The following is an 18,655-nucleotide window of genomic DNA, read 5'->3' as shown; positions in this document are numbered from 1 at the left end:
CGCATTTGCGAAAAAAGCACTGTCGTTGCACCAATGTGTACCTAAACATCAATACATAAGTATATATTTTTAAACCTGCATATTTAGTTAATGTTGCCTGCTAACATGAATTTCTTAACTAGGGAAATTGTGCCACTTCTCTTGCGTTATGTGCAACAGAGTCAGGGTATATGCAGCAGTTTGGGCCGTCTGGCTCGTTGCGAACTAATTTGCCAGAATTGTATGTAATTATGACATAACATTGAAGGTTGTGCAATGTAACAGGAATATTTAGACTTACGGATGCCACCCGTTAGATAAAATATGGAACGGTTCCGTATTTCACTGAAGGAATAAAGGTTTTATTTTCGAAATGATAGTTTCCGGATTTGACCATATTAATGACCTAAGGCTCGTATTTCTGTGTTATGTTATAATTAAGTCTATGGTTTGATAGAGCAGTCTGACTGAGCGGTGGTAGGCAGAAGCAGGCAAGTAAGCATTCATTCAAACAGCACTTTCGTGTGTTAGCCAGCAGCTCTTCACAATGCTTCAAGCATTGCGCTGTTTATGACTTCAAGCCTATCGACTCCCGAGATTAGGCTGGTGTAACCGATGTGAAATGGCTAGCAGGTTAGCGGGGTGCGCGCTAATAGCGTTTCAAACGTCACTCGCTCTGAGACTTGGAGTAGATGTTCCCCTTGCTCTGCAAGGGCCGTGGTTTTTGTGGAGCGATGGGTAACGATGCTTCGAGGGTGGCTGTTGTCGATGTGTTCCTGGTTCGAGGAGAGGGACGGAAGCTTTACTGTTACACTGGCAATACTAAAGTGCCTACAAGAACAGCCAATAGTCAAAGGTATATGAAATACAAATAGTATAGAGAGAAATAGTCCTATAATAACTGCAACCTAAAACTTCTTACCTGGGAATATTGAAGACTCATGTTAAAAGGAACCACCAGCTTTCATATGTTCTCATGTTCTGAGCAAGGAACTTAAACGTTAGCTTTTTTACATGGCACATATTGCACTTTAACTTTCTTCTCCAACACTTTGTTTTTGCATTATTTAAACAATTGAACATGTTTCATTTATTTGAGGTTAAATTGATTTGATGTATTATATTAAGTTAAAATAAAAGTGTTCATTCAGTATTGTTGTAATTGTCATTAATACAAATAAATAAAACTGCCGATTAATTGGTTTCGGCTTTTTTTTTGACCCTCCAATAATCGGTATCGGTGTCGAAAAATCATAATCGGTCGACCTCTAATGTACACCTTGTGCTGGGGACAATGAGGCAATTCTAAAATGTGCAGTTTTGTCGCAATGCCACAGCTGTCAAGTTGAGGGCGCGTGCAATTGGCATGCTGACTGCAGAAATGTCCACCAGAGCTGTTGTCAGATAACTGAATCATTTCTCTACCGTTAGCCGCAGCCAATGTCGTTTTAAAGAATTTGCCAGTTCTTCCAACCGGCCTCACGACCACGTGTAACCCTACCAGCCCAGGAACTCCACATCCGGCTCCTTCACCTGCGGGATCGTCTGAGACCAGCCACCCGGACAGCTGATGAAACTGGAGTATTTCTGTCTGTAGTATAGCGTTTTCGTGGGGGAAAACCTAATTCTGATTGTCTGGCTCAGTGGGTGGGCCTATGCCCACCCATGCCTGCGCTCCTGCCCAGTCATATGAACTCCAGAGATCAGGGCCTAATTTATTTCAATTGACTGATTTCCTTATATGAACTGTAACTCAGTAAAATCATTGAAGTTGTTGCATGTTGTGTTATATTTTTCATCAGTATATTAATGGATACATATCAACCCAATTCAGTGGTCACTTAAGGGTGCAAAGATAAAGTGCATTCTATCCATAAACTCAGATTAGGACCCTGACAGTCAGTTGGATCCAGTAAAGCAGTGGTCACCAAACCACCCTGTAGTCTCCTGGGGGAACTCAGTGTCTTACACTCACATTGTTAATTCCAAATGGACCTCTGACCCCGACACATCTTAGGCACTCTGGTATATCTGCAAGAATTATGTCAGTGGTATTGTCAGGTCGCTATTTGTTTTGGGAACAAAACATTTAAGTGCCGATAATTGTATGGGACAATATACAAACGTGTTTGAGATCATTTGAAAAATAACATTTTATTGAGTACATTTATTTATTGGTTCAGTTTTGATAAAGATATGAAAATATGAATTATTTATTAGTTGACGTAAAAATCTAAATGTAACGATTTGAAGGTTATTTTGGGGTGGGGTTGAGAAATTCTAGCAAAATAAATGGGGTCCACAGAAATGCGGTCCAAATGGTCTCCCCACTAAAGAAGTTAATACCACTGGGATAGTAGGAGTTACCACCATATTTCTAGTACCGCTCATTTCAAATCAGTCAAGGGAAGTGACAAGGGCACACTTTGGGAGGAAGGAGAGAGAATTGGGACATGGTCCCTATATCTCTATAGGGATTCTACCCCCTTCTGTCGTATCATGGAGAGAAGGTTTTGGCTTTGGACTTCCTTTTTCTGGGCAGCAGAGGAGGGGAGAGGGCGGTAGCCAGAGGTTCCTCTTTGACAGGTGTGGCTGAGGAGGAGGAGGGGGGTGATAACCCCAAACCAAGGGAACCAGGCTCCAGCTTGACCCTGGAGGTCTTGGGGGAGTGTGGTGAGCGAGGTGACCCAGCTTTAGGCCTCTTGGCTGGGGAGGCTTGGTGGGCGGAGGGGCAGCTGTGCTGGTTCAGACACACGGAGCAGAGAGGATTGACAGGTAGACACACCTGTTGACCAAACCCACCAGAAACCAGTTGATCTCACTCCATAGATCCCTGTGTCGGGGAAGAGAGAGGAAGATCATCAATCACCATCCCAGTCTTCATCAAAATCATGTCAGACAGAAATCACAAGGCCAAATGTTTTCCTTTCCTGCTGTAAGGGATCTGATTGGTCAGTGACTGGTTAACGAGTGACCTGATGGGTCAGAGGTACAGGAAGTGTTGTTGTCTGGTTACCTTGGTAACCAGTCTTCCAGGGCCTTGCGTGTCTCCTCTGGGTTCTTGGTCCCACCTCTCGTCCATCCGAGCCGGTTGGAGATACGGTGGAAGTGTGTGTCCACGCCTACTCACACAAACACGGCGCACACACACACACACACAAAAAGTAGAAGGAAACTATCCCATGAGAAGACGCCCGCTATATAATCCAATAGAACTACCACTCTGCACTTGATCAGACCACACCACAAAACAACATGCAGACTAGAGTATGGGATTTGTAGTTCTATATGAGCCATACCTACCTATGCAAGAGACCTGGTGCCAGGCGAGCCATCTTGGGTCCAACTCCAGGTAGTCGTACCAGACCCTCCACTGTGTTAGGGATGTCCCCTCTAAACTCTCTCTGGAGTATCACTGACATCTGCTTCAGGTACTTCACCTTGGTCTGGAGGAGGGGGGGTAGGAGAGAAGACATGTCAAGGTTTTATTCATAAGTATTCACATCCCTTGACTTTTTCCACATGGTACAGCCTGAATTTAAAATGGATTACACTGAGATTTGTTTGGGCCTACCCACAATACCCCATAATGTCAAAGTGGAATTGTTTTTATATGTCTTTTTTTACAAATGAATTACAAATAAAAAGCTGAAATGTCTTGTCAATAAGTATTCAACCTCTTTGTTATGGCAAGCCTAAATATGTTCAGGAGTAAAAATGTGCTTAACAAGTCACATAAGTTGCATGTACACACTGTGTGCAGTATTGACTGCCTCATCTCTGTTCCCCACACTTAGAATTATCTGTAAGGTCCCTCAGTCGAGCAGTGAATTTCAAACACAGATTCAACCACAAAAACTAGGCAGGTTTTCCAATGGCTCACAAAGTAGAGCAGATGGGTTGGTAGATGGGTAACAATAAAAAGCAGATATTGAATATCCCTTTCAACATGGTGAAGTTATTAATTACACTTGGATGGTGTGTCGATACACCCAGTCACTACAAAGATGCAGGCGTCCTTCCCAACTCAGTTGCAAGTGAGGAAGAAAGCTGTTCAGGGATTTTACCATGCGGCCAATGGTGACTTTAAAACGGTTCCAGAGTTGAATGGCTGTGATAGGAGGGGATTGATTCAATTACCCTGAATATCCAGCAGGTGCGAGCGCATAGTAATTAGAAAAAAAAGTCCGGAACTAAGGATATTTATAGGGACATGACGGACGGGGGATATTTACTTTCGACTGAGTCCACAAACAATCCGCTGTGATGAGTATGCCTGGGGTCACAGGCGCTATAGCAACTTGTGTTGCAATCTTATACCCAAAACAGGTCTGCGGTCAGTTTTAAAACATTTTTTTTGTATTTGCATCTGGTCTTTTACAGGCTATACCAAATGCAATCCGAAAGGGTTTAGCAACAGAATACTTTATCCATGTGCACGCTAGACACACTTTTGCAATCTGTGTTTGGCGCCCAGTTTCTAGACCGAGATATTGTAACTCGGTCTAGAAGTCAAAACACTAACCTCCATGCAATTGAGCCTTTTTACCGACCTGTGTCTGCAGCCTGGTCTCACGGACTATACGTAACATAGTATATGTAAATCTGCCAGACTGAAATCTGTATGAAATATTAACTTTGGTATTTTACAGAAGACTGACAGTTACATAAGGCAGAAACTAAAATAGTGGCGGGGTGGGTGTAATAAAACTGACGTATAACATCTGGGGTAATAAGAAACTTCATCTACTTAGCTAAAAGGGTTAAGGTTAGCCAACATGCTAACTAACTTTACTCCTAATGTTTAGCCTAGATAATGTTAGCTTTTTGCATGGTTTTTAACCTATCATATGAAACGGCTGATGGACATCCACACATGTAATATATCACACTTGAGTGTTTTGGATTTGCGTATGAAATGGTCTGAGACCAGGTTGGGGCCTGTTTGGGGTTGCTTCGCCCTGTCTGGTAGTATGTCAGTGGGTGGATGCTTCTGATATGGTTTGCAGTGCCCAGGAAAGAATTTAAAATCCAATTGTTATGTCTCTCACCCCCTTCCCTGTAGAATTGTATTTTATTAGCCAACCCTTAACCTAATTCTCCTACATTTAATGATCCTATCCTGCTGTGTAAGTTCTAACCTTATAGGTAAAGTCAATTGACAATCTGTATCCCATCTAGACACAACCTGTATACAGTGGGTCATAACAGAGTTGGTGGTTTATTTTTCTCCTTTAGTCATGGTTCTTCCTGGGCTTGAGGTTTGGAGATGGATACTCTTTGCCTGCATTCACTGGCTTTGTGTCTGTCAAGAGACTCCAAGACCGTAAGTCAATCTGCAGTCACAAGTTAGAATTTAATGGTCAGACTTGCTTGTCTCGGTTTAATGTTCTGTCAGCAGATTTAGAGCAATTTTTCATCTACCCTTGCTGCAGATCTTTATCCCCCCTGTATATTTCACTTGGCTTTGTGTTTAGAGGTATCCTGTCATTGGGTACTGATTTTCCTGTTGCCGGGTGTGTTCTCTGTAGGGTTTACATGGTAGCCGTTCCTGCAGTGATCCAGGCAGGCTCAGAGGCCAAGCTTTGTGCCAGCCTTCTGCAGCCCAACGAGACCCTGGTCATGACCATATCGCTGATAGCCGACGGGCAGAACAAAACACTTCTCCACGAGAGTTCTGACCAAGAGTTTCACCGCTGTTTCCAGTTTCAGGTCAGCCCAGCGTTGGTGGACATCGAGCCATTCCAATAAGAGTGTAATGTACTTCTCAGCTTTGCTGCATCGCTTAGGTTCTTTGTGCAACGCCAGCTTATTTTATGGGAAATGTCAATGTGGTGGCCTACCAGAACTTTTCTTCCGATTCAGGTTTTGATTGCATGCTAGCATATACTATCGAGACACTTTATATATGTAACTTAAAGTACGCTGAGTGCATAATGTGATCCCTGCAGGAGTTAAACGCTCTATCTTGAAGTTGCTAGTGGCACGCTCTTACCAGCTGGGCCACACGGCACCACATTTTAATGTCCTATGTTATCGGTCCGTTAGTTCACCGGTGTTGCCCTGTCTCGGTCTCTGACAGGCCCCTCATGTGAAGAGCGACGAAGTGCAGAACTTTAAGGTGGAGGTTCGAGGGGTAACATTTCTATCAACAGAGGAGAGAAGGGTCATGATCAAACCCTACGGCCCCATGACGTTCATCCAAACGGACAAACCAATCTACAACCCAGGACAAACGGGTAACGTTAGAGCCAGTACACCTTCAGTCTGGTTGCTGAGAAACAACAGGACAATTGGGTGATGGTTTACTCCAGGGCTTTGTACTTTTTGGGCCCCTGACCCCATTTTGATATCAACAGTCTTCCACGACCCCACCATGTTCCCTTTGTTTATTTGAGGCTATAACTGTATTAGAATGAAGTATTGTTTGAAATGCATCAGGCAATAATTGTGTAGAAAAGAACACTATCATTGCCCCGCAGTCTGGTCCTGTCCACTCTGCGTGGCTTATGAGGATTGTAGATGGATACGGTAGACATCTGAAGAGCCTCGTTGTTCAGGAATGTGGTGCAGATGCAGTAAACCCACTGGGTTCACTCAGGATGGAAATCCTCATCCAGTATTTCTGGGAATCGTTGGAATTTTGAGAAAGTTGTCTGAAATGATGCTTCTAATATTGTTATTGTGTTTGTCTACAGTGCATTTTAGAGTCGTCACCTTGGATACCAATTTTAGCCCTGTCAATCAGCTGGTGAGTTGAAAATATACAATAGTATGTATTTTAGTTCAGTCTCTACTGTTTCAGACCAAAATACAGAAGTGTCACAATACTGTGATGGCCATAGCAATCTGGTATTATGTAACACTATGTACAGCAATCAGCCAGCCAGGACATGGGGTTTCCATTCATGTAGGTCACAATGGAATGTATGGGATCATCTCTTCCTGAGATTGAATTGCCAGTGCAAATGCTACATGTGATGTTTACGTTAAGCGACCAAGCCAATCACCTGTCTAGTTCCTGTAGTTGTAGACAGTTATGCTACTCTGCTGTTTTGGAATTCATGTTATTAATGAAACATGAACCCATCTCTTGTCTTTGCCCTTCACAGTACAACATTGTGGAACTTGAGGTAAGATCCTTGTTAGTCTAACTTTATGTTGACTGTCAGTGTAAATACTGCAAGATTATGACTCCCCCCAGCTAGCTAGGTCCTCATTTCCACCTACTGTAGAACGTAGCCAAATACTTCCAGTCAGCGTTGTGTGATCTGGGCCCCCTTCAGTAAATGCATGTTGCAGATAGAAATGTCATGAATAGAGCTGACTCCTTGTCCTGCTGAACGTTCCCCTTCCTATGAACCAACAGGATGTTAATCACAACCGGATTGGACAGTGGGTCAACACTACATCCCGTGGCAACATCCTGCAGCTTTCTCACCCCCTGAACTCTGAAGCACCTGTAGGATCCTATACTATTGTAGTGTGGATTGGTGAAGAGAAAATCTACCACAACTTCAAGGTAGAAAAGTATGGTAGGTTGAGTTTCTCTTTCATGCTAGGTAATGTTGAATCAATGCATCACAACCCTGGAACGTTCTAGAGTTGACTGCTGTTCTTTTTCTCTGTAGTTTTGCCCAAGTTTGAGATCCAGATGAACCTCACTGACAAGATCAGCGTTGTTCAAGAAGAGTATGAAGTGAAAGTGTGTGCAGAGTGAGTAAACACTATTGGTGATTTGCAATGTATTGTAGTTAGTCCACTAAATGTCATTCTAGTCTCATTACGCTAATGCAGACCTGGGTTGAAATACTATTAGAAGTATTTCATTTACTTTCACATTTCAAAGTAAGGATTTGGATCTTAAATACAAGTAAGTCACATACACGTGTTTAGTACATGTAACAATTTCACAAATGCCTAATTGATAAGAGAAATATCTAATAAAGGTAAATGAATCAATAAACCATGATGAATTATTAGTCATACAGCATGGTTAATGAATAATCAATGTAGGGATCGATTAGTCTGATTTAGTTCCGGAAAGTCCAGGAACCACTGAAGAGGGAAAGAAATGTGTGTATGCAATTAGTATAGAGACAGATGGTCAAGGGAGTAAAAGCTTCAAAGAGTCCTAACCTTGAGGGAAAAGAACAGGCTGAGCTCTGGATAGTGATAAACAGTGTGAGAAGTTTATGGGGGATGCAGGTCACCAACGGATTGTGTGTAAATGCATGTGCGTAAGTAAGCAAGAACTATATAATGACTGTTTTGTTATCCTGACGGCAGAACGTTCTCATGAATAAAAATAATTATTTTAGCCCATTGTCTTACAAACCTTGGGCATTAGTCAAGGCGAATTGATTATTATCATCAAGATATAAAATTCCTTTAACACTAATACACACATCTAAGGAATGGAATTAAGAATAGATGATCAATGTCAGAGGTATAGAATACAGTATATACATATGAGATGAGTAATGCAAGGTATGTCAGCATTATTAGTGACTAGTATTTCAAGTCTGTAGGCAGCAGCCTCTGCTAGTACTGTAGCTTCATGTGGAAATGCACTTAATTAAAATACTTAAATATGCATGTGGTCTGCATTAATGAGCCATGCTAATTGAAGACCTATAGTGGCATTAACATGAACAGCTAGTTCTTGGTTCTCAGATTAGGATTGCTGTTCTAGGATCAGGTCCCACCCTGACATGTGACCTTGTTCATTATGATCTCTAGTTAAAACTGTTCCCATTCTGAGGCTCTATGAAGACAGGTCCAGATTCATTGACCATGTTAAACATGTGACTTAAAGCCTGCAGGAATGCACAAGCCTTTAGGTGTTCTGTTTTTAATATGGTAACTGGATGTAGGAAATTGACACTTGTCTTGTTGTGAATTGAAATCAGATACACGTATGGGCAGCCTGTACCTGGTAAAGCAGGGGTGAAGTTGTGCCGACCCTTGGTGGACAATGCAGTGATACCAATAACAATTGATGAGAGAAATCCACAAGGAGTTCCTGATTACACACCTCCATGCCACGAAGAGTCGCTAGAGGTTTGTATGCTTTCCTATAGCTAGTAGTGCTGTATTTACCAACAGATTACATTTGAATGGGATTTAAATCTGTTTTTGTGGTTCTGCTTGCTTTTCCTAGATGGACAATACTGGCTGTGCTTCTTATGCCTTCAACATGGCGATTTTCACAAAGAATGCAGGAGAGAAATTGCTGAGAGACGTGTTTAGTTTCCGTGCAGAAGTTCAGGAGGAGGGGACAGGCAAGTCCTCTATCACAATCATTATGAGATGCATCGTGTAATTGACTCAATGTAACTATTGCCTGTTTCATTAGATGAGGGTTTCCCTAACTTTCCTGGGGCCCCCCTGGGTTCACGTTTTGGTTTTTGCCCGAGCGCTACACGGCTGACTCAAATAACCATCTCGTGATGTAGTTTTGATGATTTGAATCAGCTGTTGTGCTGGGCAAGAAACTGAGGTGCACCCAGGGGGGGTCCAGGACTGAGTTTGGGTTACTCTGCGTTGGCTCAAGGTTGGTAAGAAAGAGCTTTTTGACCTTTGGTTTTATATAATGCTGTTTATTCTTCTGGTTTTAATATTCTGTTGAAGCTGCACTGCAATTGTGTTGGTACTGGTAATTGTGAAATATACCATCCTATTATTTGTTTTCATTTGACAGGTATTACACTGTCAGAGGAAAAAAATGTAGAGCTCTCCTATGTGATTGGAGAATTCACATTTGTTGACACACCCCAAATCTATGAGCATGGATCAATTATCGAAGGCAAGGTAAGTCCAAATGGTGTTCCTGTTGACTTGTGGATGCTTTTTGTTTGTCCTGCTTCCTGAAGTACCAGTATGTGGTGTCACTTCATTCATACCTTTTCCTCAGATAAATGCTGTTGGATTTAACAACACACCCATCTCTGACATGTTAGTCTACCTGTTTGAGGAGAAAGGCTGGTCCTCATATCTACGACTACAGAACCTAACCACGGACAGTCGGGGTATTGCCAGGTTCTCCGTCAACACAACCAGTATGCCCAGAGAGAATATTAACCTCGTAGTAAGTATGATTCCTTGTCGGTTTGAGAGACTTTATACTCCATGCCAGCGTTTCCCCAACTGTCCTGGAGACCGTGAGGGGTGCGTGTTTAGTTTGTTGCCCTACACAGCTGACTTCAAATAATGAATTCTTCATCAAGATTTGAATCAGCTGTGTAGTGTTAGGGGGGGAACCAAAACGTGCACCGCTTGGGGTCCCCAGGACAGTTGGGAAACGCTGCCCTAAGGCCATGACCCTAACATGCTGTGACCAAGATGGGCTAGGTGGAAGTAAGGTGGATCTGTTATTATATTGCTTCCTGTTATCCTCTCAGATCCCCACTGTATATAGGACGGTGTCTAGGGGTAGATTTAGGATTGGGCCTTTAGTTAGACTCTTCCTTTTGTTCCTTTCCAGGTGAGTGACACCCCACAAGTGGAGTACCCAGGATACAGGGTCCCCTATTTCAACAGAGGGCAACACGTCCTCTCACTGATCCAGCCCGCTGCCCCAGACAGTAAACCGTCCAGCTCCCTGGCTATTCAGAAGATGGAGGAACCACTGGCATGTGGGCAGGCAGTGTCAATCACCATCCGCTATGCCATCGTAGGGGAAACTGTCCCAAAGGGCTCTGTGGATGTCCTCTACCTGGTGAGTAGAACCAGGAACAACCTGCAAACACATGGTGCCTCTCAAATAGCACCATATTTCCTAGTTGCACTCCTTTTGACCAGGATGATTTCAGACGTTGCCCCAGCCACACTTTCAAAGGAAGGATGTTCCTAAACTACACCAATACTGCTAATCAACCACGGTAACCCAACCTAGCTAATGTATAAACAATACATTTAGCAAATTCGTAACATATATGAAATGGATGATGGACATCCACTAACGTATCATACTAATTGGAGTCCTGGATTTGTTTACCATGTTACGTCTACCCCCATGAGTCCAGGTTGCAACGTCTCCTCTCTGAGTTGCTGAGAACTGTTCCCTTTCCCTCCAGGCCTTATCCAGAGGGGTCATAGTTCAGCATGGACACATCAATGTTACTGTGCAGCAGGACAGTCCTGGTGAGTGTTTCATTAAGTGATTCTGACCGTTCTGGAAGGCGCTTGACAGTGACCTGCTCTTGCGTTGCAGTAGCTGAGGGTGACGTCACCTTGAAGTTGGCAGTGGTTCCAGAGTTGGCACCGGTGGTTCAGCTCCTGGTGTACAGTATGCTACCCAGTGAGACTGTCATCGCCCACAGCATGAACTTCCCCACTGAGAAATGCTTCAGGAACAAGGTGTGTGTGCAGGAGTCTGTCATTGTTGCCACTTTATGAAAGGTGTCCAGTATTTCCATGCAGACTGTATCATAGCTGGAGTAATGGTATCTGATGTGTATGCCAGGTGTTGGTGGCGTTCTCGCCCTCCAACGCTGTCCCAGGGGAGGAGAACACCCTGCATCTCTCGGCCCAGCCCGGTTCCCTCTGTGGCCTCAGTGCTGTGGACCAGAGTGTTGGCATCATGGAGCCAGGGAAGAGGCTGGATGCTGACAAGGTAACGGAGCTCACTGAAGTGAACAACAGTGGTACCACCATACCTACAGTTTTGGTGGTGCTGGGAATACAACCAGTGACTACAGCAGACATGGAGTGGATCTGGTTATTTGGGGAGCTTTTATCAAATGTAATGAGACTGGTTCTCTGGCTTGAGGCCCGCTTTCTATTGACTCTGGGTAACTGGAAAGCACCTCCTTATTGATGTTCTGGGTTGATAGGACAACTTTCTAAAAATGTAGCAATGGAAAACCAAAATTGAGTGTCCTTTTATTCTTGGCCAAGTAGTCCTCCCAGTTTCAGTCCTGTTTGGTCCCCAATGAACAAGAGAATTTCAAGCCTCCCTTTTGTCCCATTCCAGATATTTGATTTGTTACCAGTCAAGGAGACGACCTATATTCCCTACGAGCTTGAAGATCCAGTAGCATGTTTACGTGTTAGACCAAGGAGATCCATAATGCCATACCCATATGGACCGTCTGAGGAGACAAATGATCCTTATGCAGTTTTTCAGGTAAATATTTCTGCCCTGTTTTCTCAACTTGAAGAATCAGCCCCCATACTGTTACCATGTGTTCATCTTACACTGATATTCTTAATAGAATGACAAATGGACATTTCTTAATAATTAGTTGTTTCTGACATTTCTAGACACTGGGACTGAAGCTAGCGACTAACCTGGATATAAGAGTACCTTCCTGCCTCAGTTACCAGGGGAACCAGTACTATCGCTCCTATGGTGAGATGTCCTTACCAACCCTTATTCTCATCATTGCCAGAAGTGTTTATTGAACCTTGGGAAATGGATTACTTTTTGCTAGAATAACAAAGCCTGGTTAAACTGGTCTAAACACTGCATGCACTCACTGAGCACAGCATTCAGTCCATTTTTAACTTGACAATAATGGCCATGTTTTGTGTTAGTAGTAGTTTACAGCCAAATGGCTAGGCCTGGATCAGCGGGTCCTAGACTTGAAATGGCTGTGGCTGGTGGACTTGCCGCTCCACCTCCGCCACCCATACAGACGGTCCGTACATTCTTCCCTGAGACATGGATTTGGGATCTTGTGGAAGTTGGGTAAGTGCTCTGCACAGTGAGGCTGACCTCTGGTGAAAGCCCTCTTAGCTCTTGCCTCATATCAAAACAGTAGTGGTGTAGATTAGGAACCTGAACCTCTGTAAACTGTAGGCAAGACCCTTTGACCTCAATGGGTGTCCCTGGTTAGATAAAGCTTAAATGCATTTGTAACAACAAACGGTGTTGAAATTAGTCCCCTCTATTGGACACTTGGTGGCTTTCTGTTTGAACTCTGACCTCTGTATTCCAGGGAGTCTGGATCAGCAGATGTCCCCCTGACAGTCCCAGACACCATCACCACCTGGGAGACTGAGGTCTTCTGCCTGGCCCCCAGTGGCTTCGGTCTGGCTCCTCTGGTGGAGCTCACGGTCTTCCAGCCCTTCTTCCTGGAGCTCACCCTGCCTTACTCAGTCATCCGGGGAGAGCACTTTGAGCTGAAGGCCACCGTGTTTAATTACCTCTCCAAGTGCATCATGGTACGACAGTGCACCAGGATGGTTTCTTGAGTTGTAGTGTTTTTGTCGTACCATGTTATCTTAGGACGTGTTCCTCTTTGGCAGGTTTCTGTGACTCCAGCTCTTTCCTCCGACTACACTCTCACACCTGCGCGTGATGTCCAGGACTCCTCGTGCTTGTGTGCCAATGGAAGAAAGACCTTCAGTTGGACAATGGCCCCCTCTGTCCTGGGTTAGTCTTCATTCAACTGTTGAAACGGCAGAATGGATGTCAACCTGAGTTGTGTAACCTGTGCTGTACTGCGTGTAGGGGTTCTGAACGTGTCCGTTAGTGCAGCGGCTGTCCAGTCCCACACTGCGTGTTGCAACGGGGTTGTGAACGTACCGGAGAGAGGACGCGTTGACACAGTCACACGGAGCCTGCTGGTGAAGGTATGTGGTCTACTGCTGTTAGGTTGCACAGATAGTGTCTGGTGTAACTGCCTCTGAAAAGAATCCCTCTCCTCTCCTCTAGGCTGAGGGAACAGAGAAGAGCCACACCTACAACTGGTTGCTGTGTCCTACTGGTCAGTAATGAATCAGCGTTGAATGTTCACGGTGGTTGTGATCATCCTCATTCAGCGCATGTTTGTGTCCACAGGAGAAGCTCTGACAGAGGAGGTGGAAGTACAACTCCCCCAGAATGTGGTGGATGGCTCTGCTAGGATTTCCCTCTCTGTTCTGGGTAAAAGAAACCATTGTGTAGTGGTGGGAAGACAACGCTTCTCCAGTGCTGATGCTGCTGTTTGCTAAAGAGGACAGTCTAACAGAAGTCCCTTGTTTCTCTGTAGGGGACATCCTGGGTCGGGCCCTCAACAACCTGGATGGACTGTTGCAGATGCCGTATGGTTGTGGGGAGCAGAATATGGCCCTGCTCTCCCCCAATATCTACATCCTGGAGTACCTGCGGAATACAAAGCAGCTCACGCCAGCCATCCTAGACAAGGCCACCAAGTTCCTCACTAGTGGTAGGAGAGTCCCTTAAAATCTGTCTTGATTAGACACCAAATCCACAAACCGGGCTGGATTTGTCCAATTAGAGGATTTACTTTGATATCACTGACCCAACACATGGATTCCTACTGAAGTCATTTGATGGTAGAATATTGACACTGTCTCATAGTGCAGGACTCTCCAACCCTGTTTCTGGAGAGTCTAGCTCCCCTTCTAATAATTAGCTGGCTGAATGGGGTTAATTACAGCTTGGATGGAGGGTAGCTCTCCATGAACAGGGTTGGAGAGCCCTGATATAGGGAGCCATTTGGGGCTCAACTCTGGGAGTAGAACAACCACTTGGTCACTGTTCATGCTAAAAACCCACCGGCAGGTTACCAAAGGCAGCTGAACTACAAGAATGCTGATGGTGCGTACAGCACGTTTGGACAAGGCTTGGGGAACACCTGGTGAGTACTTGGCTTGTTTTTCACCTACTGGTAGTTTCAATGACGGATAGGACAGTTGACATGTGATGTCAGGGCTTTTAAATGAATCCAGTTCTTTCTTCAGGCTGACTGCTTTTGTCTTGAGATCCTTTGGCAAAGCCCAGTCTTTCATCTATGTTGACCCGGCAACAATGGAGCAGTCCAAGACTTGGTTGGAAGGTCAACAAGGCAAACATGGCTGTTTCAGAACTTTAGGGAAGCTCTTGAACAACAGAATGAAGGTATTTATATTGCTAACAAACTGAAGGATGTTAAATCAACAGGCTAGATGCAGTTAGTATTTTAACATTGTTTTCTAGGGTGGAGTGACGGATGAAGTCACACTGACGGCTTACATCACTGCTTCAATGCTGGAGCTCAACATGTCCGTGTCGGTAAGTAGCTCCACGTAACCATTTCTCGCAACTCATTTAGCCTCCTGTATGAAATCTGTGTGTGTCTTACATGAATTGTCATCTAAAGATTCGACAATGAAGTAACTTGTCTGAAAGTAGCCTATGAAATAACAAAGAATGGCCGTTATATAAGCAGATCTGTTACTACTGATATGTTCTCTAGCCTGGTCCCAGATCTGTTTGTATTGTCTGCTTTCACCTTTATTTTAAGAATCCCATTGAGACCAAGGCCTCTATCAGAGGAGCCCTGCATAGACACAATTTATACCGTTTACAAATTTTACAAGGAAAAAATGATCCCATTCCTCAGCAAAAAGCTGTCACTAATCAACAATTTGAACTGCAAGTTGAATGGGACCAGGCTGGCTTGTGTCTTAATGTGCTGCTGTTATTCTGTGCTCCAGGATCCTGTTGTGGACCACAGCTTGTCTTGCCTGAAGAACTCCACCAGTGATGTGTCCAACACCTACGCTACTGCTCTGCTGGCCTACACCTTCACCCTGGCAGGTGACATGGAGACACGGGCCCGGCTTCTGCAGCACCTCGACACCATCTCATTTCAAGAGGGTGAGCTATATCCTGGTCCAAGATCTGTTAGTGCTGTCTTGCCTGGATAATGGAGTATTCCTAAAAGTGCAAACCTTTGGCCCATCTGGCACTCAAGATGGGTCCAATCAAACAGCCAAAGTTGATTTGGGGAGGTCAGGACTTTGTTTTGTCTAGTCTGTATTAGGACAACTAAGCTAGTCCTTATCCTGAAGTGTGGGTGTGTGTGCTCCTCAACCCTCAGGGGGTCTCCTGCACTGGTCCCAGTCCTCCTCGGAGACCTCACCCTCCCTGGAGGTGGAGATCAGCTCCTACGTTCTGCTGGCGTCCCTCAGTGCCTCTTCTCGGTCTACCTCTGACCTGGGCTACGCCTCCCGCATCGTCAGGTGGCTGGTGAGGCAGCAGAACGCCTACGGAGGCTTCTCCTCCACACAGGTATACTTCCCAAACACCAGTGGTCTGAAATGGCACCTTGTGCACTAGTACAGGCAGAACTCTGTTCTTCATGTCCAACCTGGTGAGGCTCACTTCCACTGGTACAGAGCCTAGAAACCATCATCATAATGGATGGAATTGGGCTATAGTCACTTTAGCAACTGTTGAATTTGGAAAAATCAACCCTTTAAAAACGGTCTTTGTCATTGAAGGTATTGTCCTGTGGTCTGTATGTCTAGGACACCGTGGTGGCCCTACAGGCCCTGGCTCTCTACTCCACCAGGGTGTTCAGTAGAGGAGGAGGCAGCACAGTGACGGTACGGTCTCCCAGTGGGGAACGGTGCCTCTTCCATGTGAACCAAAACAACAAGCTTCTGTACCAGGAGAGGGCGCTGCAGGACACAGAAGGGAAGTACAGCGTTGAAGTGAAGGGCAGTGCTTGTGCCTCAGTGCAGGTCAGTGAATACACATCTCTGCTCCCAGTCCTGTGGCGCAAGATGCGCTTTAATATACATTACAGGGAAGATGTTTCTTCTGGGTCATAAAATGTTTGTATATGGACAGGATGGTTTCCCTGACTTCCTCTTGTCTATCCCAGGTGGTGCTAAACTACAACGTCCCTACTCCTACCAGAAGCACAACGCTCAGTATCCAGGTGACTCCAGAGGTGGACTGCAACATCAAGTCTTTGAGACCCAGAGTCACGCTGAAGCTCCAGTCTCGGTAAGAATGAAGGACCCATTTGTATTAATTATTTTAAATGTGTTGTCTTGGCGCATGACTTGCAGAATGGGTTTGACCCAAATGAATCAGGGTTATTGACCTTCTAGTTGGTACCTCGGCTTGGCTCATTCAGCAGCCTGGTCTTTATGGCTAAAATAATCCAAGCATTTGATTATTAAAAGCAGTTGTCAATCATGTCTTTCTCAGATATCATGGAAAGGAGCTCACCACCAATATGATTATAGTGGATTTGAAAATGCTCTCTGGGTTTTCCCCAGATCCAGACTCTTTGGGGAGGGTGAGTTGTTGTGGTGTGACCTTTATCCATGGAGGTCTTGCCTCATCGGTGTCCCTTTTTTTGTGTCCATGCAATATCAATGACTTGTCTTCACAGCTGAGGGGTTCAAGTCAAGTGGATCGTGTTGATATCAAAGATGACCATGTGTTAATGTACCTGACAGAGGTGAGGTGGAAACCATTCGCATGGCACTCCATATAATGGGCTTCATTTAAAAAGAATAGATATTGCTGTATAATGAGCAATATGTTTGTTTTTCTCCCAACAGCTGACATCGCTATTTCCTTTCCACATCACCCTGGACATCATACAGGAGCTCCCAGTACAGAATCTAAAGCCAGCGGTGGTCAAAATCTATGACTACTACCAGCCAAGTAAGTTGCTCTACTAACCCTTCCAAAATGTTATTTTCCCCCTCTTCTGAGGAACATTTGGGCAACTTGTTTTCATTTACTCTGACTAACCTGTCTTACGGTTACAGGTGACCAGGCTGAGACAGAATACGTCTTCCCTTGCAAGTAGGAGTTCCAAGCTGGTGAGGTTTTTTTAAAATCTGGAATTATTGCTGACTCATATACTATAAATGATTTAGGGAGCCAGTCTTCCTTTAATCTAAATGCTGGTCAGTTTGGTAATGGATTTGCTCCTCGACAGATGGAAGATGACATTGAGGTCACACCTGCAACCCTTGAGACGTCTTTCAAGTGCTGAAGTAAAACTATGGAACTGGAAATAAAGTTTTTCATTAGAACCCTTTTCTGGATCATTTTGTTACACTGATGTGATTGGGGGTACAGTAAACAGAGCAGCTCTCTGGAGGTCTAGTTTCCATCTGTGCTGTTAATCCGTGTAACTGTTTTACACAGCTTTGGGTTTTTGTTCCTCAGTCTGTGTCATGGACCCCTGTAGTTGTGAAGGCCTGGTTCTTTTAGTTCTCATCAGGGAATGGGCTCAGGACACATTACCACTAAATGATATTAACATCTTACAAGGGATTGAGTCCTGGCTATGATCTCCTGAGAAGTTACGTTCACGAATATCCTACCAACGGGACATCAAACTGTAATATCCTATGTTTCACGGAATCGTGGCTGAATGACGACATGGATATTCAGCTAGCGGGATACACGCTGCACCGGCAGGATAGAACAGCACACTCCGGTAAGATGAGGGTGGGGCGGTCTGTGCATATTTGTAAACAGCTGGTGCACGGAATCTAAGGAAGTGTCTAGATTTTGCTCGCCTGAAGTTGTATATTGTGATAATCTGCAGGCCACATTACTTGCCTAGAGTTCTCAGCTATACTTTTGATGGCTGTTTATTTACCACCACAATCAATGCGGGCACTCAGCCAGCTGTATAAGCAAACAGGAAACCACTCACCCAGAGGCGGCGCTCGTAGTGGCCGGAGACTTTAATGCAGGGAAACTTAAATCAGTTCTACCAACATGTTAAATGTGCAACCAGAGGGAAAATAATTCTAGATCACCTGTACTCCACACACAGAGACGCGTACAAAGCTCGCCCTCCATTTGGTAAATCCGACCACAACTCTATCCTCCTGATTCCTGCTTACAAGCAAAAATGAAAGCAGGAAGCACCAGTGACTCGGTCTATAAATAAATGGTCAGATGACGGAGATGCTAAAC

General features: G+C 44.6%; 1 protein-coding gene and 1 pseudogene across 2 annotated transcripts; one reads left to right on the top strand and one right to left on the bottom strand.

The window, feature by feature from the left end:
• Positions 1-2,107: 2,107 nt before the first annotated feature.
• Positions 2,108-4,571, bottom strand: LOC115147902 (endonuclease III-like protein 1; annotated as a pseudogene).
• Positions 4,165-17,757, top strand: LOC115147614 (alpha-2-macroglobulin-like). Of its 2 annotated transcripts, none has more exons than XM_029689892.1 (37): positions 4,165-4,245; positions 5,218-5,305; positions 5,511-5,691; positions 6,062-6,218; positions 6,678-6,730; positions 7,092-7,112; positions 7,349-7,514; positions 7,611-7,695; positions 8,892-9,042; positions 9,143-9,263; positions 9,683-9,792; positions 9,896-10,069; positions 10,466-10,699; positions 11,058-11,124; positions 11,198-11,340; positions 11,447-11,596; positions 11,957-12,109; positions 12,247-12,334; positions 12,523-12,673; positions 12,924-13,149; positions 13,234-13,360; positions 13,439-13,560; positions 13,643-13,694; positions 13,769-13,852; positions 13,959-14,135; positions 14,495-14,570; positions 14,674-14,830; positions 14,909-14,983; positions 15,409-15,571; positions 15,795-15,985; positions 16,225-16,440; positions 16,584-16,708; positions 16,916-17,006; positions 17,103-17,171; positions 17,275-17,380; positions 17,488-17,541; positions 17,661-17,757. In XM_029689892.1, the coding sequence occupies exons 2-36, from the start codon at positions 5,220-5,222 to the stop codon at positions 17,526-17,528; spliced, it is 4,389 nt and encodes a 1,462-aa protein (XP_029545752.1). In that variant the 5' UTR covers positions 4,165-4,245; positions 5,218-5,219; the 3' UTR covers positions 17,529-17,541; positions 17,661-17,757. The 2 variants fall into 2 exon arrangements, with proteins under 2 accessions (XP_029545752.1, XP_029545751.1); XM_029689891.1 differs by having other exon boundaries at positions 11,195-11,340.
• The last annotated feature ends 898 nt before the right edge of the window (positions 17,758-18,655 follow it).

The sequence above is a fragment of the Salmo trutta genome, chromosome 14 (assembly GCF_901001165.1).
Source record: "Salmo trutta chromosome 14, fSalTru1.1, whole genome shotgun sequence".
Taxonomy (NCBI): domain Eukaryota; kingdom Metazoa; phylum Chordata; class Actinopteri; order Salmoniformes; family Salmonidae; genus Salmo; species Salmo trutta.
Note: the sequence above shows the minus strand (reverse complement) of the source record. Positions and strands in the feature narration are given on the sequence as shown.